General features: G+C 40.9%; 2 protein-coding genes across 3 annotated transcripts in view; one reads left to right on the forward strand and one right to left on the reverse strand.

Annotated features, from left to right (window-relative positions):
* The window catches only part of LOC106809311 (protein MAK16 homolog A-like), a 13,397-nt gene extending 9,538 nt beyond the window's left edge, over positions 1 to 3,859 (forward strand). Inside the window, exons 2-8 of one of the 2 annotated variants that reach the window (XM_014812352.1) lie at positions 524 to 570; positions 836 to 945; positions 1,216 to 1,432; positions 2,152 to 2,281; positions 2,552 to 2,665; positions 3,259 to 3,324; positions 3,637 to 3,859. In XM_014812352.1, the coding sequence (XP_014667838.1) occupies positions 524 to 570; positions 836 to 945; positions 1,216 to 1,432; positions 2,152 to 2,281; positions 2,552 to 2,665; positions 3,259 to 3,324; positions 3,637 to 3,777 (825 nt within the window). In that variant the 3' untranslated portion in view covers positions 3,778 to 3,859. The remainder of the gene's footprint in view (positions 1 to 523; positions 571 to 835; positions 946 to 1,215; positions 1,433 to 2,151; positions 2,282 to 2,551; positions 2,666 to 3,258; positions 3,325 to 3,636) is intronic. The other variant, XM_014812351.1, reaches the window with a different exon arrangement.
* A 506-nt stretch (positions 3,860 to 4,365) lies between these two features.
* LOC106809314 (up-regulated during skeletal muscle growth protein 5-like) overlaps positions 4,366 to 11,381 on the reverse strand; it is an 18,706-nt gene continuing 11,690 nt past the window's right edge. Inside the window, exons 2-3 of the mRNA XM_014812354.1 lie at positions 7,438 to 7,541; positions 4,366 to 4,770 (exon numbers count right to left, since the gene is read on the reverse strand). Of these exons, the coding sequence (XP_014667840.1) occupies positions 4,669 to 4,770; positions 7,438 to 7,541 (206 nt within the window). The 3' untranslated portion in view covers positions 4,366 to 4,668. The remainder of the gene's footprint in view (positions 4,771 to 7,437; positions 7,542 to 11,381) is intronic.

Consider the following 11,381-nt stretch of genomic DNA (forward strand, 5'->3'; position numbering starts at 1 on the left):
GAGGTGAAGAGAAACTGCATTCCTGGCGGGCAAGAAACGCCGACTTGTTTGGCCAAACAATTTAGCTGCGAAGTGGTTTAGGCTTGATGTCACGCTTTTTATTCTTGGGCACACACCCGTACCGCTGTAACCGCAGCTACGCGCTGACGTTGCTGGGGAAACTGTGCAACTAACGATCGGAGAAATTTGAAGCAACATTGGAGGTATTTTCAAATACCTGTAGTGCTTACTTTGTGGAATAAAAGCACAAATACATGGTGTAAAGTTGTTGAAAGTGTTCAAAAAGATAGGTGAGATGTCCATGTAGATAAATAAGTGTTCAAAAGCCCGATAACTTTGCGTTTTGCGATTCATTTTTCATGGGGACAGGTGGTAACAGGTCGTAGTTGGTATTTCCAGCCGACAATGTGCTATAGCCCTGCGGCAGTTTATCGAACGCGGGCTATAGTACTAGAGCTATAGTAACTATAGCCCGCGTACAGTTGCCGCAGGCGTCCACTGATGTTTACAATGTGATTTTCAGGTTATCTGGAGTATTATCAATGGTTCATTCTGCTCATTCAAGACACAGTAAGTAATTATGTATAAAAATATGTAATTAATGTTAATGTGATTGTTGTATGAGGAAATATGTCATCACATGTATCAGAGCATGTATTTTGGCACATTTGTAACATATTTGCTTATTATTTAAATTATCGCAATGGCAAAAGTACTGATATCATATCATTATGCAGAATATATTTAGGTTATTTTTATAGCTTTAAAGAAGCAAATGTACTGCCATCTTTTAAATGTATCGCAGTATAATTTCTAATTAGGTTTTGTATTTTAGGACAAAAACACAGAAATTTTGCAGAAATGAATACAATTTGACTGGCTTGTGTACACGTTCCGCCTGTCCATTGGCGAATAGCCAATATGCCACAATACGAGAAGAAAATGGTATTGAACTATTTATTCCTATAGAATAGCTATTAATTTATGTAACATTAGTGTACATGACTACTCTGACATAAGCTATATATTTATGAAATGATTGATCTTATCTGATTATTCAATAATTATGTTATAATAATGATTAATAATTAGTATAATATAAGTATATATTAGTAATTTTTAATACAAGTTAATAAAATGGCCATTTATTAAGTAATTTCCACTAATCCCTCCCTTTCAGCTATTTGAAGTTCCGTGTTTTGGGGGTATTTTTAGGCATTTGCTACCTGTACATGAAGACGATAGAGAGAAGCCATTTCCCTGCGAAGCTGTGGGAAAAGGTGAAGCTTAGTCGTAGCTACCAGCGATCGTTGGAACAGATTGATGAGAATTTGCTCTACTGGCCGGGATGGATCCGACACAAGTGCAAGCAACGCTTCACCAAAATCACACAGTATCTGATCCGCATGAGGAAGCTGCGTCTGAAGAGACAGTACATATCTTTATTGGTCGTGGTTACGAACCGATGGGTTGGGAAATGACTGCTTGATCAGTGTATCTCTAGTCTCTACCATCTAACTGGGGGAGAAAATATTGAAATAATGCATTGTCATGTAATCTAGACCATTTATTCACTGGTATCATGTAAAACCCCATATAACAGGAACTGATAAGATTATATTACTACTAACACTCAAACCTACAAGCAAATTCTGGCAGTTGAACAATCAAAAACAAGTAATGTGTCCACTTGCTTCCATACTGCTACCAAATCACTCTAATTTAATAAAAATGCTAGTCACTGTCATGTTGTATGCCAACCATGGTCCTTGATTGTAAATTAGGGAGACATATGCACGTGCGCATGCCCACCTGTGGGAAACGTGTGCACGCACACAATGCTTAGTTGGGTTAATGCAATTCCATCTCTAGTCACCAAATCCCCAAGCATACCAACACACAGCAAGTTGCCATGCTGATAGTAATGTTGAATCATGAGGAATCAAAACAGCCATGCTATTGGTACTAGGGTGACCCTACACTAAACACTGATGATGCAGTCCAAGGGGGTGGAGCAGGTAGTCGAGATAGTGGAGATAAGATAATAGTTCAACATAGGCACCTCTTTATGAATGACCAGGTTGTAGGCCTGTTAGTTGTCTTGTGCTGTACTGCACCTGATATTCTTTGCATGGTTGCTGTTTTTCGTAGAAAGAAACTGGTTCCAGTGCAGAAGAAGGTGGAGAGGCGAGAGAAGCGACGAGAAGAAAAAGCATTGATTGCAGCCAGGTTGGATCAAGCTATTGAGAAGGAGTTGCTGGATAGGTTGCGCGCAGGCACTGTGAGCATTTAATTTCAGACACATAAACTTACTAGGCTAGAGCCGTGTTTGAGAGAGCAGCTCAAAACCCACAAATACCAGTAATGTATATATGTTGTAAAACCTTTGGTTAATTTTTGGATTCCAATTTTTGCAGTCAAGCCAATTTACTTGGTTTGATGTTTTTCTACTTGTGTCACAGAGGTATACGTTGTAGTAATCAGTGTGTTTTTCAATCAAACTGGTGACTCTTCCTGAATTTTTTATCCGACTTTATGCTTTGTCTTATAGTATGGAGACATATACAACTTTCCTCAACATGCCTTTGACAAAGCATTGAAATCTGAAGAGATGGAGAGCGAGAGTGAAGCTGAGGAAGATGAGGAGAAGAAGGCAGATGATGAGGCAAGTACACGTGTGATGAATACACCAGAATGGATATGGGTTATTGCTGTGTAAGAACAAAAGTTTTAAACAACACACATTTCACATGGGTTGTAATTACTATTGCAGTGGCAATGTGGGTTATATTAACCTAGTCTATATGTGCATGGGTAAACAGCACAGAGGCTGTGATTTTAATCAATATCTTTACTACTGATTGCAATGATTCACATTACACCATGCTTACAGTGGGAAAATTGAGTATATCATGTAAATAATCCATATTTTAGATGACAAATAATATTGACAGCTATTGTATTGTTTTGTTTTTTTATCATTATTTTTATTTTGGAATCCATACTCAGTTTTGAAATTAATTTCAATTGAGCTAATATTTAACTGAGTCATCTGACTCATGTGGGATTAACTGTCCCTAATGCTGAAGTCTAAGATTTCACATCCTAAGAATATTCACCTCTTTTACCTAGGTTTGATCCCACAGCAAGGAAACGTGAACATGAATGATATTTGCAACAGATGGCACCACTGCTGGTGAAGCATTGATGTCTTAATTTATACCATCAATATCAGTTTTTTTCATTTCATTCATACAGGATGTTGGAAAGGTAACATATGTGGCAGATGAGGACTTTGAACAGAGTGATCTTTCTGATATAGAGGTAAATTTCTTTTGTGATATAATATACAATTTTTGTCTTTATGATTGTAAAATAAAATATCTGCGGTTTAAAAAAGAATGTATCTAGTTATTAAAGATCAAAGAGAGAAAAAATAGTGTAATGGAACCTTCTGTTGTGAACACACAGTGTGTTTGATGTGTTATTTTATGCCTAATATTAGATGCTTTAAGATGATTGTCTATGGCAAGGTGGTGTATGAATTGCTACACTTGCTAATAGAGCACTCCTAATAATTAAGCGATTCGTCGCTGTAGCAAAGAGCACCATTGCATTATGGTAATTTCCACACAGGACATGGAGGCTGAGTCGACGTCTGAGGAAGAAGAGCAAGAGCTTGTGAAGTCAAGGAGAAAGAGACCACAAGTAGAAATAGAATATGAACAGGAGTTAGATCAACCGTCAACATCCAAACTTAAAATGAAAACTAAATAGCATCATTATACAAGTATTAGGCAAACCAACAACAATTTGTTATGATCTCTGAACATAATAAATGTATTTTATAATATTTTAACCTGTTTGATGTAAGTACAGGCCTGTGCCAATAGCATTTGTGGCGCTTCCTATCAGCCTTTTGGTGGTCATTAATGTCAATCCTTCATCCTGAACTTATTCATTTTAACTGGTGGAAATTCGTAGTGTCCAAAAGATCCTTTTTTAGGAGGGTTTAGCTAAAAGATGGACTATTTGTTAGAGTGCCATATGAAAAGTCAGTAATTATTCATACAAGGCAGTCTCAGTAGTTGTGACCTTATATAAATCATGCCTATGAAACTTGTAGTTTCCTTTTTGAGTAAAATAAGCCATCACTTCAACAAAGTTTCTTAAAACCTCATACTTTATCAATCTATCCAAATAGTAATGATCTATAATTGTATTCATCGTAACTAATATTTAAGTGTCCATGGTATTGCTTCACTGCCTTAAATATGAATAACCTGGCTTGTATGTTTACCCACTCATATCAACAACATGACATTGTCAGGAAACAATGAATTATGACAATATATGTAAAAGGTGTAATTCAGATGAACAAAAACATTTTATTGAACATTGTACGTCTCTGAGGTTCAATGATATAATCTTTTAAACTTCCAACAGTACATTAACATTTGTTGTGCTCCAATTTAGCTTCAAGATATGAAAAACTGCTCGTAGACATTTTTACTCGTAGAAAAGATTCAGTAGCGAGAATTCATATGTAGACCTTGCATATTCTCTGAAGGTGACCACTGACTAAAGCAGTACCACATGTCCTTCAACACAGTGTAGGTAGAATTAATTTACAGCTAAAAATATCCTAGTGATGCTCTTGACCATGGTTTACTTCGTTGCTGGTGGTACAGCGTCCATCTTGCTTGGCTTTTTCCTCATCATAAAGTAAGCTGCAACTAGTGCTATGCCTGCATACGTTGCACCAGCCACCTGCAATATAATCACAGTGGTTGAGTCTTGTTCCTTAAAAATCAAATCATCTCAACATCTAGCAAAGTCCACCCATGTGATATTTCTTTAATGTGAGCATGTATATTAAAACACTGACACCATTCAATTCAGCTATAGCTGTGACGTGATTGACAAGGGGTTCTACCCAATCAATATTGTAATAAGAACAATAATGAAAGTGTCAATGACACTGTAGCTAAACTACAAAAAAGGACACAAATGAGTGAGTGAGAAGAAGTCAGTTTTAATTGAGCAACCATCGACGTACATTATAGAAACGAATGGTATATATGGGAGAACTCCCATTATATAACTCTTGATAATTATGTGTAATTTTTTATGTGAAAATAAATGTTTGAGATGTGAAAGTCTGAGAAGTGGGCGAGTGATGGCGTTACACCTAAATGATCGCCATTTAACGTTTTTATAATATTCAGATTTAGGCACTGCCTAAAAGCGGAGCTCCCGATGTGTAACATGTAAGATTGAGAGGATACGCTTATTCCACGTAGCTGCCATATACCACGTGACAATGGTGTTTCCCTGCCCATAACACAACTTTTGTCAAAGGTTAATTAGTTGCATGGAAGTGTTTACTTCGTATGAGTTTTTCTAGGCGGTAGCACACGGTTGCCATCTGTATATCGCAATAATAATTTATAAACCAAAATTATTCACAATTTGTGATGGTAGATGGCGCTGTACCCGCTTTGATCTTTCTTAGCGATGGCGTTCAAAATAAATAGGTTATGCTGCGTTCCGACATGTTTTGTAAAACTTTACTCTAATATAGACGTTTTATCGGCAGGGTGGAGAGGAAATGCCAATTTTGCATTAAAGATATTTTCAATGAAATCTTGTAAAACGAACCAGACGAGTGTGACACCACAGACTGTTATCTGCGCGTCTATAACAATATGCTATATAATTGCCAAAACCTACCTAATTTGCATAATTTAAAAAAAAAAATCAAAACCCCTGGTCCTTATTCATTCACATACCAAAAATGAGCAAAATCTGTTGAACCTGAACTGACTAATGGCAATTCCCATTTTTGCCAAAAAATTGCAGTGGCTCGAAAGTACGTCGACTGGCGTGCTTCAAAATAGGACGTTCAATATGGGAGCATAGCAGTAACAACTATACCCAATTCAAACATGTGGGTCAAACGGTTCCTGAGTTATCGTTGACCGTAGCCAAATGTTAAAAGAAGGACGGACGGACGAACGACGACCCATGCCAATAGCTCATCTTGACGATGTCAAGGTGAGCTAAAAACACTGCTTTGCAATGAAGGGTAGCAAATTGTACGAAAAGTCATCAATTTGCGTGCATGTGTGGGAAACTGATATAAACGGGTCTAGCTATCCAAGAGGCGTGGTTATCTTGCTGAAACTGACAGGTCAATTAGCAGGTTGTTATAGTGCACCAGTTGTATATGTATATGGGAGCATTGTATTGGGTATATATCACTGCGAAAAATGCATAAATTTCAAATGGAAATTGCGAATGATTACCTCGGTTAAGTGAATGTATATTGTAACTGCCATTAACACTCAACACTATATTAGCATATATATTCCTTGTGCTGCTCGAGGTAAAATATACTGACACTTGATTAGATAGAGCAGAAACAATGAAATTATCCCCACTCTTTGTAGGCACTGACAACCTAGCATGCTTCTCCTCTACTGTTTAGATAGATCCCTATCATTTTTGTATAGGAATAATGTGATGAACAAGTAAAAATACACTACCTGCTGTAAGAGGGTGTACTCTGACTGGTCAAAAATGGAACATATTTCCTTTGCCATTATGTTATGTTATGTTATGTCCTACTTGTCAGTGTCCACTATACAGAATACAGCAACAAAATAGTAGGTGCCTTTAGTGAGTGAACCAAAACAACAGGTGCGTGATGAGTAATAACGAGTTAGATGCAGCAATGTGTTTTCCTGAAGTGGCACACGGGAATGTGGGAGAGAAGCTATGGCTTTAAAGTGTCAATGTCTGTTGCTTCCACCACTCCAGATACTGTAGCATCTTAGTGTGCCTTCAGCGAGTCATCCCAAACAACAAGCAAACATGTGCATAATAAAATAATGAAAATTTAGGTGCTGAAATGCGCCTTATAGTGGGGTCTAGTAATGGTCCTATAGTAGCTGTTGCCAGCATATGGAAGTGGACATGGGAATCCAAAGGTTCAACATCCGTTACTTCCTCCACACCCATGGGTAAGCTGTTCCAGATTAGAATCAACAGAATTTTCATGCATTGTTGTTGCAGTGCAAGTCCGAAATTTATAATTTTTTTGATGTGGTGGCTAATAACACCTCAGGGGTCAGATATCCCTCTGTTGGAATTGCTACAAGATGCTTCAAAATCTTACATATCATGATGCTTGAGTTGAAAAGTCTACGCACTAGTGGCTGCCACCTGAGTTGCTCTCTAACAGTAACAGCTGACAAGCTGTTGTCATCTATAGGTGTTAGTAACAAATCTTGCAAACCTTCTTTTGTGCCATCTCTAGCTTGTTTTTGAATTTTTCTAAATGTGGATCCTATAATTATAAATAAACATAAGCAAAATCTTTGCGACTGCCGTGCATGCATTTGCCTCACTATAACTAACTGCATTACCACATACATTTGCTCTCCCTCGCCTTGTTTCTCCATTGAAGTACCGAGCAAGTCCAGTGAATTTCGCTTCGTCAACAGCACTGTGTCCTGCCATCCTAGTCACTGTGAAATCTGAAAACCGTAGTAGCCGCATAGTATGTGAAAATCAATGTACTGAAACCTAGTTGCATCATGCATGTAACGATAGTGTTGCATTGAAGGACCTGCGATATATATATATAGTAGCAGGATACCCGGCGTTGCACGGGGAAATCAGTGGCGTTACTCAGTTGGTGACTGCTTGGGTGAAAGGAAAATGCCCCAAAAAATCTAACTATCTATCTAACCATGCATCCATCCATCCATCCCATTCCATCCAATTGCACCGCATCCCATCCCATATCCCATGCCATGTCATCCCATGCCATCCCAGCCCATCCCATCCCAAACAGTAAAAAATAATAAGAAATCAAAAGACAAAAGACATTAAAAATAAAAATAATTAATAAATTAAAAAAATAATTAATTAAATAAGTTAATAAATTAACAAGAGCCGCAGAGCGTCTGGGCTCATCTGAGGTCTGTTGCTACGATTATAAACGTAAAATTTCAGTCGTGCGTAGTACCACATTTGTTAGGCGCAGATATCAGACACGCAGTTGCGTACACATTGTTTAGGACATGCCCACTATCGCAGATGGAGGGTAGAGGGAGGGGGGGGAGGGGGTGGGGAAGGGCGGGAGAGGGAGGGGTGGGGGGGAGGGGGCTCTAATAGCAAAAGCAGTTCACTCCTTTGTTAACAGTCAACAAATCCATGTTTAACCCTCCTCTTGAGGTCAAAAGGTATCCGACACTTACTCTTTCGCATGTCAGCAGAAAGGGACATTTCATGGTCCTTTCAATAAAGCCAATAAAATGCTAGGTCACGCTGAAACAACAAGTTTTTTCAATCGCTCCGTCAGACCATGTCCTCAGAAAAATGTCTAAAAATCTGCCCTGTGCCGCATTGACGCTTTGACCTGTGACCTCCATTTCGGCACAGTGGATGGCTTTTCCTACCATGATGCTTACACCGACTATTCACGAGCCTAGGTCGCGCGCGCGTTTAGATTTGTGCCGCAATTCTGCATTTCCTCCCTATATACCTTAAGTTAAGGAGTGAATGTTCCCCCTTATTTACAGCTCTTGACCTTTGACCTTTGACACCCAGCTTCGACATCCCAACTCGTTTCGGATTACCGCCCCACGTCCGCGAATATCGTGACCGTACGTCGAGCGGGTTATAGATTTGTGCGCCAACTGTTGACGGCCGCACGACGCACGGACGATCATTGCGATTCTACAAGCTGCATCTGACTATGTCAGATGAGCTAAAAATAAATAAACAGTGCCCGCGGAGCGACAGCGCTCATCTACAACGTCTACTGCTGTGACTCTGTGGTGGAGTGGTGGGATTCTAAGTAAACCCTGTTGATCCCAATGTGTTCACATACACGCCGAAACAGTGGAAGGCACAGGGATGGTCTCAGGAACCTTCTCAAAAGAATGTTCGTTGGAATCGTTATGAAAGTTTGCCACGAGAATGGGCGCGTACTTTTAAGTGTCTTAAGGTTAAATAGAAGCTCCCATCGTACATAGTAGCAACAACTATTTGCAAGACAGAATAGGTAAGCACTCATCCATTTACCTATGCAAGCCTAAAGGCTGAAATAGAGAGCTGCCACCTGTAACTATAATTAACGCAGGCAAAAACTACACACTCAGTAATATTCACCAACCACATGCACTGGCAGTGGCCACTGGCAGTGGCATACGTTACATGTAACACACATGACAGTACAGAATGCTCACTAGAATTATACGATTTAAGGAGCATAAACCTTCTCCACAACCAAATTAGCTTTGGAAATTTCACTGTGACATTGTAGCCTCATACATCCAGGCATGTATAGATTCTACTCACAAATTCTTTCTAACAGACAGTAAACAAATCCATGTTTAACCTTCCTCTTGAGGTTCAAAAGTTATTCGACACTTACTCTTCGCATATCAGGCAGAAAGTACATTTCATGGTCCTTTCAATAAAGCTATAAAAATCCTATGTCACGCGCTGAAACACAAAAAGTTTTTCAATCGCTCGTCAGACAATGTCCTCAGAAAATGTCTAAAATCTGCCCTGTGCCCATTGACCTGTGACCTCCAATTGCGGCACAGTGATGGCTTTTCCTACATGATGCTATACACGACTATCACGAGCCTAGGCGAAGCCGTTTAGATTTGTGCCGCAATTCTGCTTTCCTCCGTAATACCTTAAGTTAAGGAGGAAAGTTCCCCCTTCTTTACACCTCTTGACCTGTTGACTTTGACCCCAGCTTCGACATACCAACTCGTTTTGACGATCCCCAACGTCCCGAATGTTCGTGCGCCTCACACCCCACGATAACCCTGCGATATATAAACTTATTGCTTTATGCGTCATGGAAACACTGGCCAGCACTACATGCCGCTGCCCAATCGATTTCTTAGACTGTCTGCGAGTTTTTGTTCGTGTGGCGAATCATGCGTTGAGGAGATCATGCAGCTTGCTAGATGTTTTGGATACCCGTCTACGTTGAGAACGAGTCGTATTATGCGCTCCCGTTTACATGTCTGTCTAAACTCCGTTGCGCTAAACCGTAATATTTCAGCGTAATATGAGGGGAAAAAGTGCCGGTCAGGAAGACCGACAGTTTCGTAGAGATGGTGGCCCGAGCAAAAACTTGGTGGGCTCGAGCCTCCGGGTCGGAACTAATTTCGAACGCTGCCGGCGGCACGGGAGCAATTTTTCTTGTATCTTCCAAAATTTTCGCTCGTCGTAATTGTTGTTACCAGAGCGCTTTGGAAGGCTTGACGGGAGGAAATTGCTCGCCGCTCCGTGTATTTTTTTTCGCTGACTCAACCGCACACGCTTCGAGATAACCAGCCTGGAGATTCAGGCGGCTTGGCTCGCCTGCTAGCTAAAGACAGGCAGGCGCATAGATCTACAAGAATTATAGAACAACTAAAATTGTCTCCATTACTACCCATGAGAATATCAGATGCTTATATTTACATACAAACATAGTCCACAAATTGCAGACGTTAATAACTCCGCTTTGCTAATCTGGAGGTGCGGGTTGATCCATTACTGGGGTCTGCGTCGGCTCGGACTAATACAAACACATAAACCACTTAACAACACGCAGTGTTGTAGCCGAGTGCGCCCCCCGAGTCCGAGTCGCGAGTCCGCACCCCCGCAGTCCGAGTCCGAGTCCGCACCCCCCCCCTCGAGTGCCCCCCCCCCCGCCGAGTCCGCGGCCACAAGTCCGAGTCCGAGTCTGCACCCCCCCCCCCCCGAGTCCAAAGTCTGAGTCGAGTCCGCGCCACCCGAGTCCGAGTCCGAGTCCACACCACGCCGAGTCGCGAGTCGCGAATCCAGTTTTTGATAAAACAAAATGGGGCACAGACCGATAAGGGCCCTCACTTCTATGTATGCAGTGCTCGACACAGCGCGGTCGCCCGGTCGCCATGGCGACCAAAAACCTCTGCTGGGCGACTAAAAATACCAAAAACAAAATATTACAGGCCAAAATAAAATATTTGGGCGAGTACAATTTCTGTTCGGCGTTAACACAGCGCAAAACAAGTGCCTCAGATTTCGATTTATCGGCAACACTACGGCGGACACGGCTTTCTAGTCTTCCTATGTAATATAAATACGCTTTAGTACGCGATCGAATCGAAAACTGCCGCCGCGTCAAAAGCGCCGCGATCAAAGCCGCCGGCGGCACGCCTGACCTTGGGCTTGTTTATGAAGTAGCCGCGGAGGCTCTGCGACTGTTTCACGTGTATGCTAGGGGCACACTAGCTCTAGCCCGCGTACAGTTGCCGGCAGGCGTACAATAGCCTGCAGCAATCTGTACGCGATCCTCTCTCCAACAACAACAACGAGAA

This window comes from Priapulus caudatus, unplaced genomic scaffold, assembly GCF_000485595.1.
Source record: "Priapulus caudatus unplaced genomic scaffold, Priapulus_caudatus-5.0.1 Scaffold344, whole genome shotgun sequence".
NCBI classification, from domain to species: domain Eukaryota; kingdom Metazoa; phylum Priapulida; class Priapulimorpha; order Priapulimorphida; family Priapulidae; genus Priapulus; species Priapulus caudatus.